Source organism: Bactrocera latifrons, unplaced genomic scaffold (genome assembly GCF_001853355.1).
Source record: "Bactrocera latifrons isolate USDA-ARS-PBARC rearing strain unplaced genomic scaffold, ASM185335v1 scaffold_24, whole genome shotgun sequence".
Lineage (NCBI taxonomy): Eukaryota > Metazoa > Arthropoda > Insecta > Diptera > Tephritidae > Bactrocera > Bactrocera latifrons.
In genome coordinates, this window is record NW_017535963.1 from 1941936 (window position 1) to 1954571 (window position 12636).

Below are 12636 nucleotides of genomic sequence, written 5' to 3' on the forward strand. Positions count from 1 at the left end.
GCCGAACGTCGATTGTTGGGTTCAACATAATACCTGGTGTGACGGTGAATTGGCAGAAAGGGCTGCTGAAATGTCAATATTGCATACTTGAGTGTTCTTGCCACAAGTACAGCTGCAAGCAGCGCCAAGGTAGTTCGTTCTGTATGCGTGCCGTTAACCACCGCAAGAGACCAATTTGTTCAGCAGCTTACAAGAAGACGATGTTGCACTTGATTCACTTGATCTTGCTGTTGTTGTACAAAAAGGTACATTGTGTGCATTGAGCAAATCAACGTAAGTGCTTATCTACGTCAACCTACAAACGTACACTCATCGAGCAGCGCCCAACTACTTTGTGTAAACCTACCGAGGGTTTGAGGTGCAAAGAAAAGAAGCACTGGGTCAGCGAAAGACATTTGTGCTATCGCGGATGGACGTTTAAGATAAATGAAGCTTTTAGTGGTATTAAAATTTTGGAAATTGTTTTCTTTACAAAAATTCATCGCAATTCAAAAGAGATTTACGTTTGCTCGGGTTGGCTGGCTCACTTGAGCTGTAGCGAACGACGGCGCGATTATTTATTAAGTGGCCAGGCAAAAATCAAAACCGCTGAACAATATTAAATCATTGAGAAATTGCTGTTCCTTCCGTTGCTCTTACAGAGCATCAAGTACTAACTTTCAAGTTCACAACCAAGCTTTAATAAACGTCACGCACTTACTTCTATTCGAACACTTGTTATGAGCCTAAAATTACCCTACTGCAAGCAAGGAACGCTCTTCCCATTAAACTGTTGATATGCTTATACATAATTATTTTAAAACGCTTACAATATCATCTATCAGAAGTCCGGAGTAGAACAATTAGCAATATAGTAAGTCTCCGAGCCACCGAATCACTTTATTCCGCATTCCTTTGTACGATTTCTTGAAGCTCAATAAAGAAAGCTGTGACGTTGTTGTACCATAAAAGGCCACAATAATACCCATTTGAAAAGTTTTCATCAAGGTATTGTCACTATGGCTATAAAGAAATATATCTCAATGCTCCTGGTTCCATATACTATTGTGGGTAAAAAATAGTAAGGCCAAATGTCACATCAAAATCATTAGTGTTTAACATACGCCTGTCATTCTAAAGTACATAAATCGCATTGGGCGATTTTTACGATGAGTGAAATTACTGAACAAGGAAGTTTCTTTAAATTTTGCGTGCGGAAACAAATATCTGGTGCCGAAACGTTCAGACTGTTGGAATAGACCTTCGGTGGTAACGGTTTTTCACGAGCAAGTGTTTTTGATTGGTACATATTCAAAGAGCGTCGAGAATGCGCTGATGACGAAACACAGCCATCAACATCAACTGATGATCAACACGTCGGAAAAGTAGAGAAAGTGGTGTTTAAGAATCGACGATTAAGAGTCGGAGACCTTACTGGTATTGTTGGAATATCGGAAGGATCAGTTAAAAACATTTTGAAAGATCATTTGGACATAAGAAAAGTGAAAGCACGTTCGGTTCCAAATTAACTAAATTTTCTCGAAAAACAGCGTCACGGTAACGTCTGTGAAACAAAGCTTTCCGACTACCTGGCTGTTATGAAACGTATTATTACTGACGTTGAGTCTTGTATCTATGTATTTTGGGATTTTCTACTGATTTAGAGATCCAGACATTCAATTAGCATTTTTTTCTTTGTAAGCTTGTCTTGTGAAATTAAAGAGACAATATCACACTTGCACACATTAAGCAATTATATATCGGGCGTATGACAGCCATTTGATCATTTTGAGAAGCCGAAATACAAATCTAATTATCTATTCACGCTCTACGATACTCTCAGATACATTTTCCCACCACCAAAAGTTTATTTGTAGCCAAGTAAACGAAAAAATCAGACATCATTTTAAGTTCACAACTTTCTAATCCCGTTATTTCGGTATCAGCAAAGTGAAAGCAATTAAAAGTAAGACTTTAGCATTCATACCACTCATGCTTCAAACATCGCTTTTTCACATTCATCACCACACAGTCAACCGAAAAATTTTCCAACTAATGACACAGAGTCTAAGCAGCTTTACACTGTGCCACAAAATATATGCCGCAAATTGGTTGAATGGTAAATTGCACTTTCCAGCATCAAAGGATTACCTAAACCAGAATATGCGGTAGACGATGCTTAAAGAATGCGAGTAGACAACACCTGGCGAGTAGAAAGGCGATAATAATGACGGCAACAACAACTATCAAACTCAGTCAAAATTTAAAACCAAAGCAAATGACGAGCTTGAAATGCTTAACCGTACAAATTGCAGACTGGCAACAATAGCAACAAAAAAGCTATATGAACAACAAAAAGAAGACAACAGGAGCACCAACAACGAAAGTACCGGAAAAAGGAAACCGGAAGCATGCATTTGAGGTTAAGGAAAATTGGAAGAACCAAACATTATGCACAGTCATTTGGTCATCATCAAAAGGAACGAACGCACACGAACGCATGCACATGTGTGTGTAAGTACACACATATTTACATTCATGGAGTATGCTTGCCTTCATCTATCTACCTTAATAGTACTTTCAATTCACCAGAGCAACATTAGCGTAATTTTCACACTACATTTTCAGGTTGCCACTGAGCAGCAACAACAACAACAATAGAAAGTAGTGAAAATTGCAAATTGAAATGAATCTGTTTGGCAAAGGAAATGTGTTCCTTTTTTTGTTGTTTTATGATTTGTCTTTCTTGCAATCTATTTGTCCTCTCTTAGACAGTAACTAGCCCACGGAGTATAGGTTTTGAAATAACGGAGTTGATTGTGCACAGACTCGTATAAAGACACACACGAAAGCACATTATTTGGTCAGATTTATTACACTTCACTGTTCATTGGACACAATTTGCTTGACTTTGGTTTCACGGTTGAACTTTTCAATCTTTATGTCCTGAACGGAGCATTTTAATTTTGTCACGAAGTTTGCAACGCACAGTGAAAAATACCGAAGACCATATATGGTGCATATATAAATTATCAGCTTGATTCGAATACCATGCTCGTCTGTTCGTCAGTCTGTATATACTGGGTTTGTACGGAAAGTAATAGGACTGAGGCGATTTAAAGAATTTATTGCACCGATCGTTATAATTCTTCAAAAACTTTCGAAATACTCTCTCTCTGCGTCGATGCAGCGCTGCCAGTACGATTTGCAAGCATTATCCGGAATAGCCGCGAGAGCCGAGGTGCATGCTGCTTGGATCCCCTCTGTCGCCTCAAAATGCTTGCCTTTCATCAGCCTTTACAGTTACTTTTTGACCAGTTACTTTGCAACTAGGTACTTTTGGACCAGTGGCAGGGGCCACATCTGGGGCGTAGGGCGGCTGCGGGAGCGTTCGAATGCCGGCCTGGTTACGTAGCTGTTCACAAGAACGGCGGTGTGAGCCGGGGCGTTGGCGTGGTTCAACTTCCAATCGGCTGTGATGTCTTGACGTACCCGATTGACCCTACGTATGAGACTCTTGAGAACTTCCACGCAAAACTGGAGGAACAAATCCGTGGTGGACGATGCCACAACTGCCGTCGTACAACTGATCGATCAAGCTCGAGTCCCTGTATACAAAATATTTTAATTTGAAAAGGTATCCTTAGAAAATTTTGTTTATAACAGCGCTAAAATTCCCGAACTAATCATTCAGATTTGACTACTGCAGCATATATACATATGTAGGTATCATTCAACATGACCGATCAAAATCAATATAGAGATAATTGTACACTCTTTTCTTTTATAAAAAATTATCTTGTGAAGGGTATTATAGTTTTGGTGTATCAGTTGACGTTTTTCTTGTTTTATTTAATTTTTCTTCAAACTCGCAGGAAGCTCGTTAAGTTCAACAAACGTAATCAGTCGTGTATATTTTTCGACCTTTTTGTGAGTATAATTATGAATATTCAAAACCCTGTTTTCGTTGTTTCGGGATCTCGAAATCATACCTTTATTAGTACTACAGCTCATATGTATCATTAAATAAAACGTAATATGTCAGTTGTCTCGAAATGTCTGGATTGAAAGTCGCCAGACTCAAAACATTGCAAAAATTTTCAAATGTATCGTAGACGTTCGAAATATTGCTCAATAATAAATTTATACTTTCGTATGTACATATGTACAAGTATACCGCAGGATATTTTTTAGCCTCAAATACTCTAACCTCGTAAACGGAAAATCATGGAGTTCCTGAGAGTGCTGGAACCATGAGCTGGTTAATAATAATAAATAAGACCTCGAATTACTGAAGAAGTTTGGAATGTAAGACGTTTCAAAATTTAAAAAACACAGACTGTTAATAATTATGTAAATATAAAAAACTTTTGCTTTTAAGAGAAAATAAACACAGATCTTGATTGAGACTTTCTTTTACTACATAACCACTGAATCAAATTTAAAACATATTTAATCAAAAAAAAATATAGATAAAGCATTTCATAAGTTCACTGCCAATTGTTTGTTTATTAAATTTTTACAACTCCTGCTACAATTTCGACTATTAAAAAAATAATTTCAACCAGCTAAAGCACACACGCGTCAAAATGTTTTCTTCCATAAAAATAACTTTCATATCCGCTTATGTTGTGATAGGAGATTTTAGACTTTCATCCATTTTTCCCTCCTCTTTTTGTTGTTATTTCAAACATAAAATCCATTCATTTGCTCAAATCAACGGTTGACAGAGGACTATGGTTTCGTAGCAAGGAAATCACACATATTTGTAGATGGTTACGAGGCTGGTTTGATGTGCAAGAAATTTTTAATGTTGTGATTTATTAATTCGGAAATAAATACCACAGCTTTAACTGCGCATATCGCTTCGATTCATTGAGCCCTCTTCTATTTGACTAATAGAACGGATTTTTCATTTTTCCATGATACATATCAAGTTGGTGGTTTGACTTTCGCAGACGCTTCCCTTTTCGGCTAGGTTCTTTACTTAATTTTAGAAATTGATATCGTGATTCGTATGTTGCTTTAGTAAGAAGTGGTGCGTTTCGGTAGCACCAGCCCTTTTTGAAAGGCCGGGCAGAGGTCGCTGATGAATGAGCAAATTCATAGTGAAAACTATGCTCATTGTCTTTTTTGACAACAAAGGCATCGTCCACCATTAACATCGCATACGATTGGAAGATGCAAAATGACAACGCCCCGGCTCGCAGCGCCTTTCTTGTAAACAGCTACCTAACCAAAACCGTCATTCCAACGCTTCCCCAGCTGTAGCTCCCTTGGACTGATTCAAAAGGAAACTAGTCCAAAAGTAACTAGTTCCAAATTAACTGGTCCGAAAATAGCTAGTCACAAGGTAGTTTGGTAGTAACAAGTTGTAAGGTAACTAGTTCCAAAAGTAACTGGTTTCAAACGAAACTGGTTTCAAAAATAATTGGTTCAAAAAACATGTTTGAAAAGTAACTGGTTGTAAAGTAACTAGTTTGTAAGTTGATAACAATTTTAAGCCTTTTTGTTGAGCGGGGAAGAGATCGCTGATCAAGACCGGAAGAATGCTCAAATCCAAAGTGAAAACGTTGCTAATTGTCTTTTTTGACGTCAAAGGCATCGTCCACATAGAATTTGTTCTCCTCCCCGGTACACAGCGACTTTCTTGTGAACAGCTACCTTACCAAGGCCAGCATCCTAACGCTTCCGCAGCTGCCTTACGATAACAACGCTATCTTTTTAAGTCTCTTAGTGCAAAAAACTCATTTGGAAACTTCCACTGGCGTGTTTTAACGAATCCAAAAACTACTAAGAAAACGTCGATGTCGGTATTTTATGTGTTCCGACCTATAGATGAATGTGGTCATAGATTTGGGTATACTGAGATTTGACGATTTTTCTATTACTGTTTAGACTTAAATATAAAATGTAAAAATATACATAATTGTTTCCGAAGAAAAGAAACGGTTAAGGAAAGGTGACTGAGTTATCAAACAGGCCTAGTCCTTAAACAATGCAAGTAGTGTGAATAGACATTTGTATATACCCACATTTGTGCATTAAAATGCTAAATTTGTTATTTCAATTATATATGTATGTATATGTACATATGTATATAAAGTATATGCTTATATGCAAACATACTGCCAAGGCTGTTTAACAACTTGGCATATAAAAGTTGCAAGTGCTTCAAATATTTGCGTGCAAAAGGACGTTGGTGTGAAACACTAGCAATTGGAAGAGGCGGGAACTCACACATTCCCGCTAAAATGCTTGCTCAACGAACACAAAGGAATAAATATACATGCACATTGGTACACATAAATGCATATGTATATATTATATATAGAAGTTTAGCGTTACAGCTACACTTGCATATAGCCAATCCGTTATTGGTTTAAGCGTCACTGAGTGGCGGACTATATTTAAGCCAATACCTGTGGGCTTGTAGCGCCCAAAAGCATACCTTGCGCTTTTGTAGTTCGACTGTTCTGCCTTTCTTTTGAAATTTTGGCAATCCACACTCACCGAACTCCCTGGAGTACATTTCCAAACGATTTAAATGCGCGAATTTCACATTTCCCCTTCAAACTCGCTTGCATCAGCGAAACAACGAAAATATAAGAAATAAAGTGAGAACAAAAATATCTACAAGCAAAAATAAAAAAAAAATAAAACAAGAAAACAACAAAATCACACAAGCTACACTTTGTGGGCACGTCGCAATGGAACCGCAAAATGCGAGTCGCTCAGACACGTTGAGGCGCTTACGGCATCTAATGCACACACAAAGGGTGTAATTTCATTGAGGTTTGCTGCGTGCGGCAGTGTGCGTGCAGCGAGGTGTATGCATGTGTGTTTCTCTGCATTCGTATAATTCAATCTATAAAAAGTGCTCAGGTCCTTTGAGAGGACTGCTAAAAATTTCGTTCACAATAATTATGAGGACCATGATGATGTTGATGACTGCGTGCTCAGTGTAAATTAAATAAATATCACACACGCCGAGCAACTGTAGTTAGTGAAATTATGAGAAAAGTATAATAAAATTTAAATGTTCACAGATGAAATTTATTTATATGACTAATACTGGCACGAAAGTGTTAGGAATACGATGGCTGTACGTAGTTGTTTTTAGTCACACTCCGACAAAGCGCCTTAAACTCATCACAAAATGTCTGAGACTATTATTTCTATTCCCGCAAGTTCACCTGGATGACTGAAAGTGTGAGACCTAAGGGTTTTTAGACTTCATCTAGTAAAGAAAACCCATTCAAGGGGTTATGTTCAAATTATTCTACCTCTTCTTCTACTTAGCTATTTCCTCAGCTGGAAACTGGCAAAATTTTTGCATCCAATAACAAGTTAAACTCATCAAAAAAGGAAAGGTGAAATGTTTCAGAGAGAGAAGAGTTCAATAGACGTTTACCGTTTCTTGCAGTTGGCCAGCGCCCGCCAAGCTCAGATGAGTTCCAACCCTCTAATAGTAAAAATTACCCGACCGGTTCCCATATTCCCATTCTACGCATACCCCGCAGGTTCGAAACCTTTTTCTGCAAACTCATCAGCTGTGCTCTGTATACAGGGTTTGTTCGGAAATTAATGGGACTGAGTCGATTCAAAAAATTTATTGAACCGATCGTCACAATTCTTCCAAAATTATCAAAATAGGCTCCTTCTGCGTATCTTTGGACTAGTTACTTTCGGTCCAGTTACTCCGGAACTAGTTACTTTTTTTTGCAAGTTATTCTGGGACTAGTCTTTTTTAAAAAGTTACCTTGCGACTAGTTACTTTTGGAACTACTTATTTATTAACTAATTACTTTCCGACTAGTTACTTTTAAAACGAGTTACTTACAACCATCTATTCCTATTATTGAAACGAGTTACTTTGGAAATAGTTACGATCAAAAATTAACTAACAGTTTTTAACATAATCGCCAAGATTTTGTTTGCTTTAAATGAATTTAAGAACATTTATTCCGCATATTATTACTCTTTTTCTTCCTCTTCATAGCTCTTTAGCACTGCTTATTTGGCTGTCCACGATTTGGCTGTAATAATGCAACTAAAGCTTTATATAAATAAAGTAACCTTTGATATCCCCCGAAGATTAATAAATACCGAAAGAAAAAAATTAAATATGATTCAAGACCTCCCTATTCCCTGATAAACTAAAACAAAACTACCTAAAACTACTATATCACTATTATTTTCGTACAAAATTATTTCCATTTTTCAATTTCTACATTTCGTTTTTCTTCACTGGTGCACTTTTGTAACGCAAATAATCCGCAATTTATTGCTCAAGGTCACTGTAATACGACTACCGTCATGTGTATGGCATTGAAATCTTTTTGAATGGTTATCGATTGCCAATGCCAATTTCGAGACCACTTACATAACTATAAACACCTACACACAAAGCACACACTCACATACACCAATATCATCTGATACTGTATATAAATAACTTTTATTTACTCTCAGTTGGCGGGTGGAATTTTCTCAGAAAAATGTCGCAAGTGTTCGCCAAGAGGTTTATAAATGCATTTCTTTCAATTTTTATTAACGCATTTGCTGGAATTTTTCATCACAAGCTGACAAAGTGCAATTTATATAGCCCTCTTCAAGGCGCTATTGGCTACCGAACATAAATGGAATCCCAGCGTTGTTGTGTGCAGAGAGAGGAGAAAAGAATATGTAATCTTTAAATGGAAAACTCAGAAAAAATTATGAAAATAGTAACGTGATTCTGTTTGGAATTCTCAATAAGTTTATGATACATTTTTTATACAGAATGCAAGCAGGCACAGTTAATGCTTTAAATAAAAGCCTCTAGCACGAAGATGATCTAACAGAAAAGGTGGCTGTCAGTTAAATTGTTAGGAACAACAGTTTTGATCATGGCCTCCAGACGAATCTAAATTTACAAGCGTCTCAGCTACGGCCAGCTAAAGGCTAAAATGGAACTAAAACCAAAGCAGACAGCCAATTATACAGGTAACCCAGTGTAAACAATTTGCCAAAGAGCTATGAAGAGGAAGCAAAAGAGGAAATGTATGCGAAATAAATGCTTTTAAATTCATTGAAAGCAAAACAAATCTTGACGGTTATGCAAAAAACTGTTAATTTTTGATCGTAACTAGTTCTTATGTAACTAAAAGTAGCTGGTTGCAGTAATTTGTTAAAAAATAAAGCTAGTTTCAAAAGCAACTGGTCCAAAAGTAGTTGGTCAAAAAGCAACTGGACCGAAAGTAACTAGTTCCGAAAGCAATTTGTTCGAAAGTAATTAGTTCAAAAGTAACTGGTCCAAAGGTAAGTAGTTCCATAGTAACTTGTCCAATTATATTAGTTCCAAAAGTAACTGAACCAAAAGTAAATAGTTTAAAATAGCAAAGTAACTGATTGAAAAGTAACTAGTTTGTAAGTTGATAACAGCTTCCGAACTAATTTGAAGATATAGACCTAAAGGGAAGATAAAAATCCGGGTACGTGCCGATACCGTAGACCCAACTGTCGTGGGAACGGCAGACACTTGAGTAATAATTTAAGGTATGCGATTCGTAAAATTAACTGTAATAAAACTTTTTGTAGCACTCACCCATTATATGAGGACAGATCACCATATGAGTCAGCTTATTTCGAGTTTCATTACGTAATATTTGACAAATTTTAAATTTTAACCACTTTAACACTTTTTAAAAACACTTCACTTCATGTTCCGAAACAACAGTCTATTCTGAAAAATATAGAAAAAATATATTAAAAGATTATTCTAACTAAACGGTCAACAAACTGAACCAGAAGCTTTTTATAGGTCATATTATGCAATAGAATAAAAAAAGTAAATTAAATAAATAAATAATAGAGACTCAAACGAAGGGTCAATCGGGTCTGGCAAGACATCGCAGCCGATTGGACGATGCACCACTTTCTTGTGAACAGCTACCTCATCAAAGCCGGCATCCCAACGCTTCCGCAGCCGCCCTGCTACCCACATGTGACCCCCTCGGCCTGGTTCAGAAGAAACTAGTCGAAAAGTAACTATTACAAAAGAAACTGTGCCGAAAGTAACTAGTTGCAAGGTAATTAGTTCCAAAACTAACTAGTCGAAAAGAAACTGGTTCTAAAGTGGTTGAAAAGTAGTTGTAAGTTGATACCAGTTTTCCAACTAGGCCTGTTTGGAGGGCCGTGAAGAGGTCGCTGATGAAGACTTGAAGAATGGGCAAATCCGAAGTGAAAACTTCTAACTGTAAAACCATTCGGTGAATCAAAACCTGTGTGTCCGTTCCAAATATGTAGAACCAATTTTCATAGAAAAAACGAAGTGTTTTTGAACCTCATAATCGCCAGTCAAAGAAAAATATAAGAAAACAAGTAAGGAAGGGCTAAGTTCGGGTGTCACCGAACATTTTATAGTCTCGCATGATAAAGTGATAATCGAGATTTCAGGCGTGGTTGTGAACCGATTTCATCCATATTTGGTACATGTCATCAGGGTGTTAAGAAAATATTATATACCGAATTTCATTGAAATYGGTTGAGTACTTCCTGAGATATGGTTTTTGGTCCATAAGTGGGCGACGCCACGCCCATCTCAATTTTTACAAAAAGCCTGGATGCAGCTTCCTTCTGACATTTCTTCCGTAAAATTTAGTGTTCCTGACGTTTTTTGTTAGTCGGTTAACGCACTTTTAGTGATTTTCAACATAACCTTTGTATGGGAGGTGGGCGTGGTTATTATCCGATTTCTTCCATTTTTGAACTGTATATGGAGATGCCTAAAAGAAACGACTCTATATAGTTTGGTTGACATAGCTATAGTAGTTTTCGAGATATGTAGAAAAAATTTAGTAGGGGGCGGGGCCACTCCCACTTTTCCAAAAAAATTACGTCCAAATATGCCCCTCCCTAATGCGATCCTTTGTGCCAAATTTCATTTTAATATCTTTATTTTTGGCTTAGTTATTGTGGGCATGGAAGTGGGCCGGTTTTGCCCATCTTCGAACTTAACCTTCTTATGGAGCCAAGAAATACGTGTACCAAGTTTCATCATGATATCTCATATTTACTCAAGTTACAGCTTGCACTGACAGACAGACATCCGGATTTCAACTCTACTCGTCACCCTGATCACTTTGGTATATATAACCCTACATCTGACTCTTTTAGTTTTAGGACTTACAAACAACCGTTATGTGAACAAAACTATAATACTCTCTTTAGCAACTTTGTTGCGAGAGTATAAAAATATCCGTCAGAATCAAAATCCAGCTTAATCGTAGTTTTGAGAAATAGTGCTTTAAGCATTGGATTTAGCATGATAATAGAGCTCTCATAATTATTTGGTAGACACCAAAATGGTTGATTCGAAAACTCTTTAAAAGTATTTAGTAATTTATCAATCACTGCTCATGACCTTGACACATTCAAAAGTAGTAATTTCCATGGGCCACTCAAGTAGATGAGAATTTAAGAATTTATAGCCAGGAGACTGAAAAAACGCACAAAAACAATACAATGTGAGCCGGCCTTTTTGGCACTATGTTGTAGCTGCTAATTTCGTATGATTTTATGCACCTTCTGGGCAATTTATATGCGTTGCCAATATCCGAGAGCGACTGCGACATACAAATAAACGGGCATACGATAATTCACCGACCGACCAAAGGATACACAATATTAAGCACACACTCAAAATGGCCGAAAATCAAAAAATGCAAGCCAACTCCTTCGATGGCCCGGTGAAACGTGATTTATGCTGCACAGGAAGTAATGAAAGCTAGCCGGGCTGCATGCCGGGCAGAGCCAGTCTCGACTGGCCAATGGCAGAGGGAAAGGAAATCATTGGGTACAAAAGGTGAAGTGTGCTGTGGCAGCAGAACGAACCCAACCGAGGTAGTCGGTCGATATTAATGGCCGGTTAGTGAGCGGACAACATTAAGATAATCCATCGCTGTGCCGTCAAACGCATACCGACGAAAAAGTGACTGTGCACAAGGACATCGCCGAACGATGTCTTTCGGTTTTCTTTTGTCATATATTTTTTAATGGTGTTTAAATAAATTTCCTTCTGAGTCTGACGAAAAAAACTGGAAAGTTAGCAATTCAAAGGCAATATTTATTGCACTTCTTCCGAAGTCCATGTGTATTAACTGTATTAGAAGTTGAATTGGCATGAGTCTATTACGTATACTGTAAGCTTATGAGGAAGCTTCACAAGGAAGCCGAAATCAATTACAAGACATAATAGTAGAAATATGGTGAAAGTTGTTTGCTTTAAGAGATTGGAATTCACAGGAATTTATGTAAAGCCGCACGCAGAGTTCATATATTAATCGGAAGTTTGGTTGACTGAAAGGAATTTGGGGTATTTCCAACAAACTTAAGGGCAGGCTATTTTTCGAGCGTCATTAACCGATCCTAACCTAATCCCACTTAATGGGAACTTGCAATCATTCTCGTTCTGCATGCTTTTCTGTCTCAACATTTCTCATAAATAAAAATTTTGAAGGTAAGATATTCCATCCAAAGAGAGATGAATTTAAACAACCAAGGAAATATGTATATGTATCGGGTGATTTTTTTGAGGTTAGGATTTTCATGCATTAGTATTTGACAGATCACGTGGGATATCAGACATGGTGTCAAAGAGAAAGATGCTCAGTA

General features: G+C 37.3%; 1 protein-coding gene across 2 annotated transcripts in view; it reads right to left on the reverse strand.

Annotated features, from left to right (window-relative positions):
• The window catches only part of LOC108969119 (cryptochrome-2), a 95571-nt gene that overhangs the window by 72167 nt on the left and 10768 nt on the right, over positions 1-12636 (reverse strand). Inside the window, exon 3 of one of the 2 annotated variants that reach the window (XM_018933657.1) lies at positions 9569-9701. In XM_018933657.1, coding sequence (XP_018789202.1) covers positions 9666-9701 — 36 coding nt within the window. In that variant the 3' untranslated portion in view covers positions 9569-9665. Of the gene's footprint in view, positions 1-9568; positions 9707-12636 lie in introns of both variants that reach the window. The other variant, XM_018933658.1, reaches the window with a different exon arrangement.